At 39.5% G+C, this 20505-nt stretch overlaps 1 protein-coding gene across 1 annotated transcript in view; it reads left to right on the forward strand.

Moving 5' to 3' along the window:
- Positions 1-17694: 17694 nt before the first annotated feature.
- Positions 17695-20505, forward strand: part of GLRA3 (glycine receptor alpha 3) — a 90638-nt gene continuing 87827 nt past the window's right edge. Inside the window, exon 1 of the mRNA XM_063336620.1 lies at positions 17695-18068. Coding sequence (XP_063192690.1) covers positions 17950-18068 — 119 coding nt within the window. The 5' untranslated portion in view covers positions 17695-17949. The remainder of the gene's footprint in view (positions 18069-20505) is intronic.

The following is a 20505-nucleotide window of genomic DNA, read 5'->3' on the forward strand; positions in this document are numbered from 1 at the left end:
CACCTTTCATCAATTTTAAATACAATCATTTAAATAAAACATAACAGTAAAAGCATAACTGCCAGGATAAGTCTAAATACATTTCTAAAGCCTTCCTCCTCTCTCTGCACCCACTACAGCATTATAACAAAAATACTTTGCCTGATGTTTTAATACTGAAAGAAAAATAATCATAGTTGAAGCCTGGATTTTCGATGGACGTTGCTCAGATATTTGGAAAACAGAAAAATCTTATTTTTTAAACCTTTTTTTGTGATATTCACATGCATTAGTAACACCAGAGTTTAGTCACTGCTAATCTTTGTGAGATACTGAAGTAGATTGTTAAACAAATAAACAATTTCCTAATGCCCGAGGAAGGAAAGAATTGAGCTGCTTTCAAGAATCCAGTATGAATTAGTTCAGATTTCTATTACCATTTCTTTATGAGTGCAGCGCATGGCTTTTTCTTTTTTAATTTGTGCAAACAGAGCTCCTGAACTAAGTCAAAATTCATCCGTCACTATTGCTGCTGAATGCTGTTCAAGCTAAGTGGAGGTAGCAGTTATCTTTTTCCTAAATGCATTTTGTTGCTTTATCTGCTGATGAGGAGGTCTTAAAAGCTCCAACAGTTCAGCCATTGTTAAAAGCCGTTGTTGAATGAAATATTTTTTCCAAGAGGTTACTATACAGCAAAAATATTTTGGATCTCCCTCTAGCAGAAGTATCTTGACATTCATGGAAAATGAGTAATATTTCCAGCAGGTCAGGTCTACTGGAAAGTCCTATATATTACTAATGTCTCACAGACGCGATTTCTCCTTTACAGCCATCATTGGGGTTGTATTCAACAAGCCGGATGGGTCTCACATCTGTATTCAATCATTCAGTTTTGCCAAGAAGCAGATAAGAAAGAAAAAATTTTTCCTCTCATTTTAAACTTTGGAAAGAAAAAATAAAATAGCAATACTAAGTAACAGCTTTTGAAAACAGCTATAGATGTTCCCCAGATTAGAGCGCATTGCTATCTCCGGACCCTCTGGAGATATTAGGTTCTTCTGAGAAACAAAAAAAAACTCCTTTACTGAATTTCGTATTTCATCCTATTTCCCCAAAAGTGGTATGAAGCAGTGCCACAGAGACAAGAACAGAACTGTTGACAGCATGAGTTTCCATCTGTATTCCTGAAGACTGTATTCTAACCCTACTGAGGCCCAGGAAATGCACAGCAGCTTAATTTACTTTTTTGCCATTACTGCATTCCTCTTCCCTTGGTAATAGACCTCATATTGCTAGACATCCTAATTGGTGAACTGACACGCTACATTTGTAATGCAAGGCTATTTGCATCTGTACTGCGGTTTTTCATCCAACTTCTTTTATTCCAAGGAACAGGACACAGAAATCCACTATAGGATTACTCACCAGCCAGAGACTGTTTGAGTTCTGCACATTTAAGTCTCCAGACTGAAAGTATGAATCACTCTTCAACAACATGTCTGCATATAGACCACACCTCCCTATCACCAATGATGAATGGTTTTGAACTTGATCCGTCAGGGTCTCATCCGTTGCAAGATCTTACACCCGGTAGAACTACAGGCGCATCTCTCATTTGTCTCTCTCATCTCCTGGGCTGATGTAAAGGAACGTTTCTTTAAAAAAAAAAATAAAATAATGTATTTTGGTGACATTTTCAGCAAGAAGCAACCTTACTGAGAATGAAGAATGGAAATACCACCTCTATGTAATTGAAGCAGTGATGATAAATTGATCTCATTAATTCTTTCAGTATCTCTAGAATTGTGCAGGATTCAAACTGAAACTGCAGTATTAAGGGACATACTACCGGTACACTGATCCCCCCATGCTTTTGAGGATTTCAGTTGAATCTGAACCATTATGTCTATATCATATCGGTGATGAAGTAGACTTGCTTCATGTTCTGCCTCTCCTCAGAAAAAAAAAAAAAAAAAACAACTAAGGTGCAAAAACATACCAGGAACATCATTCAGAACAAAGAAACTTGACACTTCAAATGAGATGAGAGTTAGTTTATAAACAGAACCAAGACATTTTTCAGTGAAACAAGCCGCCTAAGTCAGCAAAACAACGTCCCACATCCCTGCCCCTGAAAGAAAGACGTATAGTAGCTGCTCTACCACTAATTTGCTGGCAGTCTCCTATTTTTGCTGCAGTTTCTATAAATTACAGATTCCTTTTATTTCCTGCCTCCCAGCCAATACAGTCAGGATGAGAGAGAAGTCTTCCATCCCTCATCTCTTCTAAAAAGGCAAGACAGTTTGGTCAAGATACAGAGTGATAAACTACCGAAGAGCTGCAGATTGTCATCTTTGATTTCCTCTTCCCATTTCCTACTCCTATGGGTTATCACTCCAGTAACGCATCCCAGTCGCCCAAAGCTATGAGTTATTCCCAACTCCCATCGCCCAGGTGAGCCATAGACCAACCAGCACAGGCTGTTGAATGATGCTGCAGACCAGACCAGTCCAAGCAATGCACGGACTCCACTGTCTTAAGTAAATGCCACCACCAATGAGATGTTTAAATACGCACACTTTAAATTTTTGCCTGAGATGAAGGCGGACACATTAAGATGCACAAGAACTCCAACATGAGCACCTGAAGTTACAGACTTCCACTGACCCCCTTATCTTCATGTCCCAGAGTTGAGGTCCACAAACTTACAAAAATCAGAAGCTTTAAGAAATGTTTAGCTTCTTATTCACTAGCTGAAGTATTAAAGTGACATTAGGGAGTCTTGCTGTTGTAACCATGCTACGTAAAAACATCCTCTGAACTCTGACTCCCAATGAGCCTACACCAGCCTGCTAAAAGAGTAGGGCTCACTGCCACAGGGTGGTACCACAGCTTCTCTCACAAGCCTGTGCTTTGCGAGCATCCACTCAATAGCAAAGCAGGTATTTTCTGAGTACAGAAACACATGCATGACCTGAGTGAGCGAGAGTCTGGGAGTAAGGGTCCTACTCCATTTCCCAGCAGCTATCCTTTTGAAGTGGTTACATCAATAAGTCCCCAACTTAGTTTTTCTCTGTTAATGTAAAACCTCCATGAAGGCACTGCAGCTCCTCACCTTGAGGAAACATTTGTTTCAATAAAACTTCGAAGTAAAAAATCTCAATTCTGCTGTGATTTTATACTACTTAATGAGTTTTCTACAAGTGATGGAATGCAATTCTGTAATTTTCCATGCAGTGTCTGCTATTTTCTGAACTTCTTTGTCCAAGTTAGTTCACATTATTTCATTTATTAATAAAGTAAGCAAGTCTTACATTCCACATCAGCTTTATATCTCTAGCTGAATTAAAGTCATGTTATGTTGAACTGAAGACGCAGCCAAGAATGTTAACTTTAATATGTTCTCTTTTAGTAAAGTATGTATTTCACATGGTTTTATGGTTCACTGTCATTTTCTGCTTCTGAAATGTCTTTGAATTAATGTTGCAATTTTGTCAAAAATGAACTTGCAAATTCTAAAATTGTCTCCACTCAATGGTATCACATAACAGAGACAATACAAAATAAATACTTGAAACCAAGTTATAAATATGATCAACCATTGGTTCAATATGAGGTCTTCATTATTTTGAAACCATATTTCAGACAGAACTTAATGCTATGTTACATCTAAGCATGTGCTATGTATGTATTGACACACGTGCGTTCAAATCACAAATATACATCTCTGATTCAGGCCAGGTAACTGGTAACAAAACAGAAAAGAAACAAACCGATATCTACAGCTAGGTAGTACAAGCTCTCTGTCCCATCTCTCCTCCACCTACACATGAACTACAATCCAGAGCAGGGTGGTCACTCCACCCCCCTCCTGTGAGCTCTCTGGGGTGACTCTGACCTCCTGCTGTCGAAGCATCTGGGAGCACAGAGTTCAGGTTTTCTATAAATGGATCGTCCAGGTACAAAATAATTGCTGTAGGGGATAAGAAGGAAGGCACTGAAGATAAGCCAAAATGAAAGCAAAGTTTTTATTCACTTAAAAAAAAAATCCTAAAAGACAATCTAACGATATTCAATTGTTTCTAGATGCTTTAAAGGTCAGATGCATCGCATGCATGACCAGCACACACATGTAGGAAATACCAACAGCTGAAGAAGGATTTTTAAAAAAATAGAATCATAGAATCATAGAATCATAGAATCATAGAATCATAGAATCATAGAATCATAGAATCATAGAATCATTTGTGTTAGAAGGGACCTTAAAGACCATCCAGTTCCAGCCTCTGCCCTGGCCAGGGACACCTCCCACTAGACCAGGTTGCTCAAAGCCCCATCCAGCTTGGTCTTGAAATAAAAATAAAATTATCTATTTTGTATAACAGTGACTGATAGGCTGGAAATGACATGAGTACCTGTCAGGCAAAAGTTCTTAGTTACAGTCCACTTGGAGTGGAAAAACAGTTTCACTTCTCTAACACTTTCCATACGAGCATATACAAGCTCTAGAAGCAGCAGTTATCCTTTAAATCTGTGCTTGCTTTTTAAGCCAAAAAATAAAAAAAGAAAAAAAGATGTTTAATTGTTTGTTAAGGACAACCTTGTTAATAACCTAATCTGCAACCCATAAAACTCCTAGCAGAATACTTATGAAGCCACATCTTAAAGAACAGAGCAAAGTGTATTTATTTAATAAGAGCTACTTTGTAGTCAATATCTGATAGGGAGCCATTACCAAACAAACACCTTCACTGTGACGCTAATATATTTGGTGTTAAAAAAAATAAAATCCAGACACAGAAACACGTAGCCATTACATTGCATGACACATCAGTAAGGTGCTAAACGGGCAAGCACAAGATTTCCTCTGCCCTTCCTCTTAAAGGATTACAAAGAAGCGTGTATCTAGCTGAGCCAGAGATTATTTATTGGATATGGAAACTTGGAGACAGCATGGCACAGAGATCAGAGTCACAGATCAGGTCAGGATGACAATCATCACAACTCTAAGACGACAGCTGTTATTTTGAATTATAACTAACTATATAATATCAGTAGATACAAAGACTTTGAATTCACTAAGTGCATGTAAATGATCACTTAGTCACTGAACTGAACTTCAATACCACATTTTTGTGTAAGACTTTTAAAATACATGCTCAAGCAATTTAAAACTTTACCTATTTAGTAATCTGGCGTTTAATAGTCTCAAAATTTTAAGCACAACTCCCCCGCAGCCTGCGTGAGCCAGTCCTAGAGGAGTCAGCCTCAGGTGTACAGACTTGTTCTATAATTGGAGTGAAAAAAGTCACCTGAAGAAGTAGGTGAATCTCATTTGTTCCTATTTTCTAATATTAAAAAAATTCTTTGTGCAGAAAGTCCCTTACACAGCTTTAACATTACTGAACGTTTAAGCTCTCAAGATTTATGTGATGTTTTCAAGTTATATCCTTTTAAGATATAAGTGAACAATGCATTTACCACCTCCTCCCTCCCAAAATAGCGAGGCTAGAAAATAACTCATTAAAAGAGCTACCAAAGAGTTTCATTAAGTAAATGAACAAATCAGGAGAAACTGCATAGAACTACACCTTACAAAGCTTTCCTAGACACCTCCCAGTATAAAGCAAGTTGCCACACACAAATACAAGTTGGGTGGCATGGGAAAGAGTAGCACAGCTTCTAAAGAAACCTGGTGGTCAATTACTCAATCAATCTTCCTCCACGGTCAAGCTGTTGTTAGGCAGAACTAGATATGTGCGTATGCATACGCAGCCGGATTTCAGACCACATCACACCTGGTCACAGGACGGTTCCGGCACCGGTACCGCTTTCCTCTTCATTCACACCAGTTCAGTGAGCAGTGCTTCTTGAACCTCTGCTTATTGCTGCTTACCTATTATATACACTCTGGCTGGAAGTGGAATAATCCAAACAGTTTTCATTCAGGGCAAAAAAAAAAGAAAGGGAAGTGATGCCAAAAAACTCCAAGAAATAATTCACAAATATAGGGACAAAACCAAAACAGACCTAGGAAACGTTATAGTGACATGAGCTAACAGTCGTACAAGCCCTTTTCAATATGTCTTTCTTCTCATCGCATCTGTATTTTAGTGATGTACAGCACTAGCTAGAAATGTTAATGTAGAAAGCATTAGATAAGAGAAAAACCGAAGACTATCAGCTTATTTAAAAAAAAAAAAAGTTAGAGAATTAAACACAATCCTTTTCACAGATGTGAGTTACGGATACTGCAAACATGAAGTAAGGTGTAAGACAGTAAAAGCTTAAGCTGGGAGGTAGAGTGATTTGAGAATTAATACAATGAAACAAGAAAGCAGGGAAATAAAAGCAATGGGGGAAAGTCCAATAATCACCTGTGCCTTTTTCATACCAGTAGTCAGCTAAATCTTGTCAGCACAGCCTCCCCTCCCCTTAGCGCTGCCTCTTTACCTCTGCACAATAAGCTCCATAATGAAAACTGGAATAGAAAGAAAAGCTGACAGGAAAGCAGAGACTTTCTCCAAACTCTTTGTACTCCAGAAATATGGAGATGTAGCTATAAAACAGCCGAACCAGTCCCCTAGCATCCAAAACCACAAAGGGATTATTCAAGATTTCAAGGCATCCCTAAAATCTGTCAGAAAAACATAACACAAAGAAACAGCAAAATGTCAACCTTATTAAGTTCTCCTCCATTAAAAAGCATTACTACATATATTGGGTCCCTGTACTCAAGAAGTACTTATAAGACAAAAACAAAGCATGCAAAGAAAGCCACCTCATCCTAAAGCAACTTCAAAAAACCATATTCTCGAAGAACAAATAGAATCCCAATAACAGAAAATACTTCATCAAAACACATGAAAAACAATAATCTTAAAAACCCCACCATAAAGCTGCCTGTTAATTACCTTTCTGTGCAGCCATACCTCCTCAGCAGGTTAGGACATCAGAAAAACACGTTTGAGCTGTTCTTCCTAATATAAAGTAAGGAGCAGAAGCTCCTGAAAAGGTCCAGGTTCTTTACTTACCTTGTTAAGAGCTTAATTGAATAATCAAATTCACCTGCTGAATGTCTGATTCTGCCTGGTTTTGCACTAGCCTCTGTCGGGAGTGTGAATTAAAGCAGAGTGGTGGGGGCTGCGGTTGCGAAGAATTAACCTAGAGATGCTTTTTTTCCCCTTTTCCCCACCCCAAAGTGAGGGGTTTGCAATATTTTATTAACAGAAATAGTTATCAAAACTTTTCTTTCATAGGAGATAAATAAGTTTTTGCTTTAGGATGTTTATGAATTTTAAACATGTTTTGTACAAACATACTAAATTTTGTTTATAGTTGGACATTACATTTATTAAAGTTTAAAAGAAGTAGTATCCATCATGAACAGATTGTGGTTATGTAGGGCGCCTGTATGAACAGGACATCAGCATTCAAATCAGAAGAATAATGTACACAAATCACATATTTTTGTGCTATATATTTCTGCGTTAATAAATATGTATTAGTACTGAAAAAAAAGAATTCATTTCAGTCAGGCGTATCAAGTGGTTTAATACTTCTAGTTTGAAAACTAGACGGGATTCTATACCATCGAAGCTGACACGAGAGGAATAAGCCCACGGAGAGTGTATTCTCTGAGAGTTGCCATCACTAGCATAATTTTTGTAAATCATCAAAGCATGGACATAGGTCCAATGAGTTGTGTACAGCGTTGCTGAGTGAAAGGGCAGCAGAAGATCACAGAATCACAGACTGGCTGGGGTTGAAAGGGACCTCTGGAGATTACCCAGTCCCACCCCTGCCAGAGCAGGGTCACCCACAGCAGGTGGCACAGGAACGCATCCAGGCGGGTTTGGGATGTCTCCAGAGACGGAGACTCCACCGCTTCTCTGGGCAGCCTGTGCCAGGGCTCTGCCACCCTCACAGCAAAGAAGTTCCTCCTCATGTTGAGATGGGACTTCCCATGGTCAAGTTGGTGCCCGTTACCCCTTGTCCTGTCCCCGGGCACCACTGAGAAGAGCCTGGCCCCATCCTCCTGACACCCACCCTTTAGCTGTTGCTGAGCATTGATGAGATCCCCTCTCAGCCTTCTCTTCTCCAGGCTGAACAGCCCCAGGGGTCTCAGCCTTTCCTCAGCAGAGAGATGCTGCAGTCCCCTCATCATCTTCATAGCTCTTCGTTGGATGGGCCAACGAGGGGGCTGACGGAAAGGTCCAGCCAGGAGCAGCAAGAGACAGGACTGGAGACTGGCACACCTACAGCAAAGCTCAGGCTGGGACTGAAGGCCCATTCCTCAGCTTAAATGGGACTCCCGGGTGCACACGCAGGGTTGTTTTGTACTGAGGAGGTGCTGGTTCTTTTGGGATCTCACTAAGAAAGGCGTCAGCACTTAAAGCTGGTTAAGGAATTTATTAAGTAAAAGATGGAAAATAATGGAAGAAGTTATCACAATCTTACATCCCTCCTGATGCTGAGTGTGGCTGGAGGCCCTGGGTGAGGCTGTGTCAGGGTCATTAATGGTCAATAGTGCACTACAGGACCCTGACACGAGTGCACAGGATCACTACACTACATTCCAGAATGTGATGAAATTACTGATAAATTGTTTTAACTTAAAAGCCATTGAATCCAGTAGATTTCATGAGCTCTGGAGAACGTAAATGAAGGACCAAGATAAGCAAGACATCTAAAATAAAATCTGACAAGATGGTCTAAAAGCCTATGAACAGAGACAACTTTTTTTTTAAATTTTCTTTGATTTTGTTCCAAATGAATACTGCATATATCCAGAGTTTTGGAAAAGTTATTTTTTTAGGAAAGTGTTAGGACCATCCTATAAAGTCCTGAACTAACCTTAGGCAGAACATTGCATTTTATTCTCATTATTTAGTTTTGAGAAAAAGAAATTCAAACTGGAAAAAAAAGGTGAGAAAAGCTACTCAGGAGACTGCAGGAGCTTGGTTCATTTGGTAAATGCATTTCCTGAGGTAAAAACAAAGGAAGGAAAAGAATAACACTGTCCAAAAAGCCACAAATGAACACAAAACCCAACCAATCAAATAGGAAACTACGTTAATTTAAAGTTGCCAGGAATAAACTAGGGTTTGAAAACAGAAAAAAGTTTCTAATCATCAAAGCAATGAGATACCACCCCTCTAGGAGCAGCAGCAGAAAAAGGGTTAGATATTTTTACAATGTAACTTACATTTGTCAAATTGTGGGTGACTTTTCATGGTGTGATTGCCCAAAATAGCTGTGGACTAAACCTAATGTTTCAGAAGTCATCTTCCAGACCTCTGTTCAGCTTCACAGAAATACCTCTGCGCTGAAGAAACAGAGGATCTCATTAAGTAGAGGAAATAATGCTATGCAGGCTTTATATTTATATTTGTATTTGCATTTGTGTCTGTATTTGTATTTGTATTCAGATATCCTGTTCCCTTCTCACCACCTTCCCAACATGAGTGACGAGGCCAAAGCAGAGCACCGCCATAGCGTGGTTATTGGCATTACCAAATTGCGTCAAGTTGGCTTGGGTATCTTTGCAGATCACTACACTGAGTCAGGCGGAATGATAAATGATATCTAACACTTCTTTCAATACATTGCTGCTCGGACTGTTTTGGCAGCAGATTTCATAGGGCAGTCCTCCTCTCTGTCCCAGACAGTGGTTTCCCATTCATGGTCAAGCCCACTGAAAGCACTCCGTGTTGAAAATAGTGAAGTGGAAGCTAGGATAAACACAAAGCAAGCGAAAATAAGATAGAATAACCATAACCATGACTAATCATTGATGTGTGTTACTTTTCCAGTTTTTAATGCATGGATCAGATTTAGCAATTAATAGTAAAATTAATGAATAATACTAGTATATAATGATAATAAATTCCACCGGTAAACGATGACACTATAATACTAAAATCACTGCTAAAAGGAATGTTGCTAACTATAGAACATTTGCTTTGTAATGGAAGATTTTCAATCTTTTGCTAAAACTGTTTCAGTCTTCAAGACCTGGTGCCAATGATTAAAATGATTTATGTGAAGTTGCCTACTGTTACATATGTAATTTTGAAATACCGTGCACAATTGACTTTGATGCTTTAAATCCTTCTCCCTGACAGCCATGGATTCAAATCAACAACTTTTGCCCTTTTATAGAAACTAGAATTTTAAAGTCCAGTTGACTTCAACAAAAAGAGATGGAAGACATTAACAAGGGTCAGTAAACTGAAAGTATTTCTCTCTGACTTAGAACATGAATATATTCAAAATCTTGTGAGCTGTGAGGTATTTTATGGTTTGTCAGGATCTAATGAATCATGAGATCAAAGGATGGGTTTACAAAGGGTTGAGGAACAATATTCAAGCTGTAACTGGGTCTTAAGCCTTCAAGTTCTTTTCTCTAAACTCATTCTGCAGCAAGTCTGAGGGAGATGCATTCACCTTCCCTTGAGGAAGTTCTCACTGGTACTCCAAAGTTCCTTTGTGAAAACACATCAGCGCTTTCAATGAAGATATAGTTCACAATGTACCTCAGCAGGATTGCTTACATGAACACATTTTCCAAAATCATAAGGTATTAAGTCACTTGCTGTAAAAGGAATGTACATTAGGGTGTATTATAGCAATATATTCTGCTCATAAATTATCACTTTACATACTATGTCCATTTTTTCAAATCATTGTAACTCATTTTCTGCCCAAATGGAAATGTCTGATAGAGATTGCTGTAGAGAACGATAAGGGGTGGTTTCACTTTGTTCTGTTTAGTTTCAGGGATAATGTTCATTTGCTACATTTCTTGAAAGAGCTTCCAAGTGCAGGATTCTCAAGCAGGCCACTGAAAAGGGAAGGTCAGAGATGGATAATTACACCTCAATGCAAATGATCCAGTTGTCCAAGCCCTTATAAATGAGGCAAAATTTGTCATCAAGCACTCATTCCATAGAAAAAGTAGTATGTAGGATTATTTATCACCAAAATAAGACACTTCCCAGCAAATTAATTAGCTGAAATAGGTCAATAGTGTCAAAATGTGTTTAAGAAGAGCTACTGATCAAAAAGTGGAAAAAATTAGTTTGGTTTTCCGTCACAGCTCTGAAAACCAGTTTGGAATAGCAGTGTTTATAAAGTAATAGCCAGCTACCAACCTAAGCTACCCCAGGGCGTACATTTTGGTATCGCTTCCCAGATCGTTATAAAAGATCCCCTGCAAGTTATTTAAGTAATACAGGATTTAAAGAGTCACTGACAGTTTACATTGCTTGTAATCTTCTTATTAAATTTACGTCCTTTCACTGTCCTTAGGCTAGATGTAGCGTGCACAGTCAGTACAAATGTTGGAGCTGAGCACAGACCATAGCGAGAGAGAGAACAGTTAGTGGGAGATTATCTGCTTTGGTCTACGTCTTTCGGATTCGCTCTCTCCCTAAATTGATACCTGTGTTTGTTAGCGTCCAGAACCTGCTGCAAAATCTGTGTAGTCTCCAAAACAAATGAGAAAACTGGCGTGAGGTACGGCTGGATGAGAAAATCTGGGCTCCCAGGTTTGATTCCATCCATTTCACATACACCTGCTGTCACTACGACTTTGCTGCATCTGTTCCTGGGCACTGAGAAGTGCTTATTTGAAGGTTTTTTTTATTAAATTTTAATTTAAAATACTCCAATAGAAACAAAGGTAGTTGAACACCAGCAGATTTTGAAAATGTCTTGTCTAAACCCCTGCCTCTAAGCACAAACATCAATACAGCCTAACATATAAAACATTGAGGTGTCCTCAAAATGCTTGCACTCATTGAAAGACCACACGTTTTCAGCTGTAATATTAAAATGCTCCCAATCCAAACTATGTTTTACACGTATTTCTCGCATCGAAATCCATGGGTGTTAATTTATGCTGGTACAGTTCGCTTCTCAAAGTTAATTATTTGTATGCAAAACTATCACATGGGCAAAGAAGAAAAAAAATAACACCCCAAAAAATGGAAGAAACTTAAATTTTCACACTGAGAAAATGGCAGGCTGCTCTGGATATTCAAGCATTGTTCTGCTATGATTACAAGGACTAATTAAATAAATACATTTTTAAAAAACAGGAGCGCTCACTAACTAGCAGGAGCTGTCTCCCTTGAGGCTTGAGCCAGCAAAACATGCACAGGGCGCTGACTCCAGCAGAACAGCTCACCTGCTTCGAGCTGAACTGTGCTTTACAGATAGAGGCCTTGATTAACAAATGGAGTTAATAAAAAAAAAAAAAGAAATTAGTTTGAAAACCTTTCTGCTTTTGATTGGACTCTGTGCACAACGGTTCACAGGCATTTCTGCCCCTTTTTTAGAACACTGCTTGTTCTGTTCCTTTTTGTAAAAAAATACTAACTTCCCATTGACTCCCATTATCTAACAGAAATTCTGTTTATAAGCATTGAAAGAAGAGACCAGATTTTGCTCCAAGGCAGTCAAGACACTACAGTGAATATAAACATATCAGCTACACCTCAGCACTTCTTTTCAGTGATGACTGTTTATGGAGTTCAAATTTAGCTTGTGTTTATATCCTTGCTTAGCTGTCTCCATGTAAAGTGAATACATACGCACCTCTTTTCCGAATATAACAACTAATATTTAATAAAGACTTTATATTTCTATACTAGGCAATTTCAGGGTGGTATTTTTTATATATGTACCTGTTATTTACAAGACTGTGCGTTTCTCATTGAAGTTTCCAATCTGTTCTCCCTGTATCAATATATTTTCCAAATTCTGCTGTTTATAAACTTGATATGTACATATGATAAGTTATTACTCTGAAATATACTACTCTTATTAACAACGGGTGGGCTCCTGCACTGAGAGTAAAAGACAGACCATCTATCTGCATTTTAATTTCTGCTACTACTATAACCTACCACCCCAGAGATGAACTTCTCATAGAGTTTAGCACAGATCTAAAGAACATGATGGACAGAAGAATATCAGTTGCCACTGGATCTGGCAAACTCCATCTGAACTCAGAGAATTAAAGGTTAAAACAGAAGGTGCTTGAGAAGAAAAAATATCTGTAGAAAAATGCGTGCAATTTGTTGGCCATATCTCAGTTTGTTAAAAGACTGATAATTTAATTAACCATGAAGTAGAAACAATTGCTTTGTATGCATCCAGAAGTTAAATGCAACAGCCAACAGTTAAGCAAACCAGACTTAAAAGTCTATGTATTTTAGTTACCCCAAGACTTGCTTTTGAGGTAGTACATTCTGAAGAACGTTATGCCACAGCCTTGTGGTGAGCATCTAAATTTCTTATTGAGAAAATGGGCAAATGCACATGTACAGACTCACCACTGAATTTTCAGACGGAGATACGTCGTTAGGCCTTTTTTTTTTCTTTTTAATGTCTTTAGTCCTGTATTTTAAAGTTGGCCTTTCTATTTCAGGATTGCATTTATCAAGAAAACCCACTATTCTATTTCTAGTTTTGTGTTTAATAATAGGTCAAAGCCTCTGGGGTTTCACACTTGAATGAATTACATCCTGGGGAATCCTGTGTACTGAGAAAGCCAGACTAATTAACATAATCAAACATGTCTCAGTAAAACCAGGATCTAAAACTACAGTGATGTCATATCCCATCACAACACCCTCTAAAAATGCTGGAATGTTCAAACTGGCAATACAAGTGTGGTAAATACTACATATGTGAGATCTTTATTCCTTACCATTATGATATATGTGGTTTTCAACTCTGTCAGCTTGGAAGCCAACCTAATGTTTGTAAGCTCAATTAATTGCTTTTCTAAAAAGTAAATAACTTTAATTTTGTAGCTGAATACATCATGACAAAACATTGCGGGTTTATAGATTCACGTGTTTTAACACTGGAGCCATCGTTGATTTCAACTTCCGAATCTCAAGGCTCATCAAATTTTACCCAGCGGCTTCTGGATCAAACCCAGAACATACAGCTGACCTAGATTTAAAGACTTTAAATAGTGATCAGTTCTGCTCCCTCCTTAGTTGTTTCAGTCTTTTAATTGCTTCAAAATAGGATTTTTTTTCTCTAGTCTGAATTCTTCTTTCATCAGGTTCCAGTCTTGCTAATTTACTGCTCTACTTCTTCAAAAAATTACCTCCAGCTCACAATCTTTTTTCCATCATGATGGTGTCTAAAGATACCTTTAAACCTTTCTGATTTTACAAGGTAAACTGCTTTAATTTTATGTTAGAAAAGTATTCCAAACTGTAATGTTCTTGTAGCTCTTTTCAGAAACCTTTCAAACTTGTCAGCAGCCTCCTTACAGAATGATTATTTGAACATATTGAACCATAACATGTTCCAGGATTGGGCACATTAAAATGGTAGTAACAACTTCTCACGACTACCACTATGATTAGTTTGCCTTAATACTCCACAAGGACTCTGTCACACACACACACATCCTTCAGTCCATATCTGCACGTTGGCTTCTCTAGGAATACTCTTGAGCAGTTGCACGATCTTGCATTCAGTTGTATAAATTGTGTGTTATTAAAGTGAGCTACTTACTTGAGTGACGCTTACCTTTTGCTGAGTGCAGATACACAAAGTTTTTCATATATCCCCAATTTCGGGACAAAATAAAAAAAGTGATCTACTGTTATGCTCCACATTAGGATCATCTCCTTCCAGTAACCTTAAAGCATTTTTGGCTCCCAGGCTACTCCTGGTGACCATCTCTCAAGCTCATAAATTCAAGTGGTTTACTTTCAAATGTACCTAAATACCAGCTGGAGCAGAGAAAGAGAAGCATAACCAGAAGCCTGCTGGTTATGAGAAGAATTAGAGATTGCCTTTAACATATGGCATACAAATATCAACTATCATGTTTTGAATGATAAGCAATATTTTATGATGTTGTTATCCAGGTGTCTGAGGCATATATAAGTGAACAACATTAATATTTCAGTCAGATTCATACCGCGTTTTTACAATGGGTGTTCAAACAAGTCTCACATTTCAATTTACTGTATCTACCAGAAGTATTAGGAGATACGAGAAAAGATCTATGGACATAGCCATGCGTTCAGCTTTGTATAATAGTAGGTAAGTCTACCAGCAGTGATATGGAAAGAATAAAAAGATGGTAATTAAAACAACAGCAAATTGAAACACTTAAACCAATTAGGGAATATTCTATCAAAGCTTGTGATTAAAACCTAAGTATGCTTCTATGCTTCTAATCTCATTGAAGTCAACTCTATGTGCTCAAGCGCTTTGATGAACTTTTCATAAATCAAGGTCAGTTGTTTGAATCCACTCAGAAGATAGCATTTTAATATTCACCACTACCCATATGAAAATTTCCAAAAGCTTGAAAACAACATTAGTATTTAGCAGAACAAAATGATGGAACAGCAGAGTTGCTACTTAACTGGGGTATGTTTTTCCCACAGGAATTTTGAAAAGTTTGAACTCTGCATATCTGAAGTATAGCCTATATTTATAATTAATAGAACTGTTCCTCTTGGAGAACTGGAGAGTTCGCGCTGGTAGTTTTAACTAATAGCACCATAAGAAAAATGTACTTGCCTCAGTACAAATAAATGAAATGTTAGACCAATTCCCTGTTGAAGTACATAACGCCCAAAGATAAACAGCTCCTGGAGAAGAAGGCTCACTAAATACTTATTTTAAGAGGAAAGGTAAGAATCAATTGTTCTGAATATACAAAGGAAGTACTCGACACTGATTCTGTAGAGCACCTGCATTGACAGACTGTCCTTGAGCAAACAGAGGGATTCTTTAGTTTGTTTGCTACTATGTTTTCAGTTAAAGGTTTAAACAGGTTCTTCTCATGATCATCGTTGCCACACAGGGCGACTGGGAGAATGAGAACAAAAGGATAAACTTTTTGCCAAGTGGACCTAGAAAGTTAGAGTACTGAATACAAAGAGTCCCTGAATTTATGTAAGCACTACTACTACTTAAAAAAAAAAAAAAAAAAAAAAAAAAAAAGCTCAGGGAACATAAGAAATAACTTAGTGATATTCTAGTACATTGTTCAGCCATGCACTTGATAGGTATTAACAAAGAAATCCAAACAGGATCTAAAATATGTGGTAGGTATTTAGTGATATATGGTGGAATAACCTTGAAGAAGAGGTAAAAAAAATATAAGGATGTGACAACAATGGAAAACATTAGTTAAAAACTGAGGTGAAAGCTACATGTGGGAAATTTTTGAAACAAAAAAGACAATGTGATTGCCTCTAAAGATTTCTAATGAAATACCCTATTTCTAACATTCACCCTAATCTTGGATATAAGGAACGCATAAAATCCCTGTTTCTTATTTCTTGCCTGCATCTACTCTACTCAATGATCTCTCTTTTTTTCTGTTCTGTGTAAAAAGTTGTTCTTTATTTCACTTTGTCTTTCCATCTTCCTTTTTCTGTAATGAGTTTACTATACTACCCTCAAATTTCAGTTTCTTTTACTCTGCATCATGTGCCTAATCTTGTTAAACCTCTGCCTTTTTCTTTATTTCCTTCCTTCTTCAGCAGCTGAGCCTTCTGTAGCCTTTTAAGGGTTGAAATAAGAATCTGGCCTGGGAATCATGTGGGCTGTGCAGCTAGTGGAGTTGCACAAGTAGTGTGGCTGCTGCCTAACACAAATTAGTGGCTATAGGAAAAAGTAATGCAGCAGATTGTACCGAGACAAACACTGAGAGGAGGATATGCCCAGCCAGATAAATTTCACATATGCAGAGATCTGGCCGTGAACTGCTCCCGCATTTCTCCTTCCATTGGCTCTCCCATACACAATGTAGGTATTTAAAGGCCATTGTCTTTTAGGCTCACAGATAGTATCCCTACTCTACAGTCTCAGATATATTTTCCTCTTCTGTCCCTCTTCAGGTATACAATCATAGAATGGTTTGGGTTAGAAGGGACCATAAAGACATCTAGTTCCAATCCTTGTTGGATTGTTCCAATCCAACACCTCCCCCTAGACCAGGTTGCTCAAAGCCCCATCCAACCTGGGGGAAACTTTCCTATTTCCCTCTTACAGTGTTCTTTCCCGTTTTCCTTCCCAGGATCCAGTCTCCTCCCCAGCCAAACTTTCAAAATCTTTGAATTTGCCTATCAGTCTGCCTTATGGCACTAGATCATCTCTCTTTTCTAAAATGTGGAATGAACAGGAAAAAGCATACCACCTAAGAAAAAGCAGAATCCCCCCCGCACACACATCTCTTTCCCCAATCCCTTCCGGGCCCCAAGGCTCGGCGAATCCACCCCGGCTCTTAGACGATAGCTGCCCTGTGCAGGCATGCCCCCCGCCACCGTTCTCCCCGCTGGAGGGCAGGCACTCGAGCCGGGGCTATGCTGAGCACAGACATCCACCACCAGCCCCAGCTGAGCCCTCCCCGGCGGGACCATCTGCCCCTCCACGGGCAACCCCTCCGGGGCTCCCCCCGCCGCCGCCCTCCCCGGTCCCGCCCCCGCCCTGCCTCCCCGCCCGCCCCGTCGCCGCCGCCGCCGGGGCCTCGGCGCCCCCCGCGCCGGGGATGCGGCGCACGGCGGGCTGCCGGCTGCTGGCAGGAGCCGGGGGCAGGCGGGCGGGGAGGTGGGCTCCCGCCGCCGCCGCCGCGGCTGGCATTAGGCTGGGATGCGGAGCGGCGCGGCCGGCGGAGCGGCGGGGCCCGGCGGGAGGGCGCGGGGAGCCGCCGGGCAGTAGGCGGGGGGCGGGCGCGGAGCCTCCGGAGCTGTCCAGGGTGCTGAAGACGCCGGAGCTGTCCGGGGTGCTGAAGACGCCGCGGCCGCCGGAGCTCTTCGGGGCGCTGAAGGACCCGGCATCAGCGAAGCTGTCCAGGGTGCTGAAGGGTCCGGAACATCAGGGGTTGACCAGGGTCCTGAAGAATCGTGGCCCCCCGGTGCTGTCCAGGGTTCTGAAGTCTCCGAAGTCTCGCCGAGCCGCCGAGCCCCACCGATGCCTCGGACAGGAGCGCTCCCGGGCTCGGCGGCGGCTCCCAGCAGCATGGCCCGGGTTGGGTACCTCCGGGCGGCCGTCTCGGGATTTTATCTGTGGGAAGCCGCCGTGCTGCTCAGGTGAGTCGTTTTCTTTGGGGAAACAAATCCTCCATGCTCGGCTACCTTCAGCAGCCAGACTGTGGGGACAGAAACTACGTGCGTGTGGTCCATGCTTTGCGAATGACTTCATGACATTGCATTGCCTCCAATTTGCTTTTGCATTTGGCACGCTGAAGGCTGTACCTTTCCTTCACCTCTTCCCAATTAGTGTTTGCCTATTTCATCTGTGAATTTTATCACTGGTTTCAGTAGGAAATGCAACATTAAAGATCTTGAAAATTCTTCAGGTGCAAAGTGTCTATATGTAAAAGTTACAGAAGATAATCTGAATTGGGAATATATAGGCTTATTTATTACTATCAGTTCTTCCCAGTAAAAGGAAAATCAGGGATTGCATTAGGTCAGAAAAGTCTTATACAGCAACAGAAAAAATGATAGCTGAGTGAACAGAGGATATGGTCTACAGTATTTCCCTCAAGAGGGAAAGTGTTTGCTGTACCACTGGCAGTCTAAGATTTGTATTATGAAAGATAGCAACATTTCTATAAATTATGACCTGAATAGAGGACTGAGGTTCATACAGCTTTTTCCACTTTCTGCCCAGCACACTTTCTTTAGCTAATATTATGATATCAATGCCAGCATTCTTTTAGTACAGAGCTCTAGGACTGTGGTGATAGCAGTCTAAAATAAACTGGAATCCTCTGTTTAAAGGTGAAAGAAAAACTTGAAAAGAAAAATCAGACATGTAAAGGAGCAGACTTCAATGTCATCATGCATTCAGTGCTGATGCAGTTAACCATGCTTGTTGTCAACAAACATTCTAGCTTTGTACCACAATAAAAAGACTATGGCATATAACATGAAAATGCCAGATCATTTTAAGGATCATATTGTTATTTGACAAAGATAAAAAAGGAAACTTAAATTTGAAAAGTGGTTCTCCAGAGAGAGTTTGGGGATTATATACGTAAGGGATTTATAACCACAAAGTTAAAACTGTAGCGCGTAGTGCCCCATAATGATGGCATGCTTCACAGCTGCTCACAGGTTCATAGCAAATCCTTCCTTTCTGAAGTTAGTTTAATGACCTGTTTTATATCAATATATGTAATGCAAATAGTTTATAACGTGATTTTATTGTAATTGTGCCCAAAGAAAGAGTTTTAAGAAACCGGGTTACTTGGTATGAGAATAATTGACACTGGGAGGAAGGAGTAAATGTATGTAAATACAGTTTAAATTTTGCAGTTACATTGAGTATTTAATGTTCAGAGCAGATGAACAAACCCCATTGTAGTGTAGGCAATACAAGCATTAGTGTGCTATTATTAAGCTGTTCCAACGTCCTTATAGAACTTATTTTTTCCTCTGTGTATTATTTAAATGCCATCCTACTGTTGAATGATTCATGCTTTATATTAATGATATAAAACCACATGTTATATTCCAAGGGGGTAAAAAAAGTGAAAAAGTCACTTTGGGACAGCATCCATGTATTTTTCATCACATAATTTTGGACTAATATTTAATTGTGTCAAAATGTATACAGGCACCTTATTTTGCATAAATTCAAATTATTCTGTTCAATGTCATAATAACTGTTGTATTGCATGCTCTCACAATGTCATTTCATCACAATGAACATGGTTATTCTGCACAAGGACTACATGGTATGAGAAAGACTTCAGAAAAATGCTCAGAATCTATGCATATATTTGATATAAATCTCAGTATTAGAGAATGCTGGTGACTTTACGTCTAGCAATAATACCTGAGATACCTGAGTCAGTTCGAGACACACAGGAGTCCTCTCCATGCTTTGAAGTGTGTATGTGGGTGGAATACACACACGCACACACAGATAGATATATATATAAAGGTTAAAATATTAAAACCTGAAGAATTCCCAAGCTTCCTGAAGCCATTAATTCTAGCTCTTTTCTAACTTAAGCCTTGTGAAATTATTTACATTAGAGCAAAGGGAACAGGTAACTGTAGGACACTGCTTCCACTCTGTGAGACACACAAGCTCCAGCCTTAGCACCTATAGAACACCCTCAGTGAGAAGACGGATGTGCTACGAATTTCTAGGAACAACCAAACCTTAAGTGTTTCACCTGCTCAAACGCTATGGAAAAAAAATGTATCTTCTCTTACTTTGTGCGACACTAAAACTTTTCTGCTTTTTGTTACCAAGTACTCAGGGCTGTGTGAGAAGACTGAAGGAACCTACCAGGAAGAACCTTCAGTTCTTGTCCAGCAGCCCTGAGGCTGCTTAAAGTGATTGTTTAAATTATGTGCCTGTGTAGATAGACATTTTCTTTTCAGTAGAGGTCAAATGAAAACAAAGAGGATTTTTTTCAGTATAAAGTTACAGGCCTGCTACTTTAATGAGCAAAGTCTCGGGATTGGCATGCTTCAAAAGAACAAACTGCACCGATTCTTTTTTTTT

The sequence above is a fragment of the Chroicocephalus ridibundus genome, chromosome 5, assembly GCF_963924245.1.
Source record: "Chroicocephalus ridibundus chromosome 5, bChrRid1.1, whole genome shotgun sequence".
Taxonomy (NCBI): Eukaryota; Metazoa; Chordata; class Aves; order Charadriiformes; family Laridae; genus Chroicocephalus; species Chroicocephalus ridibundus.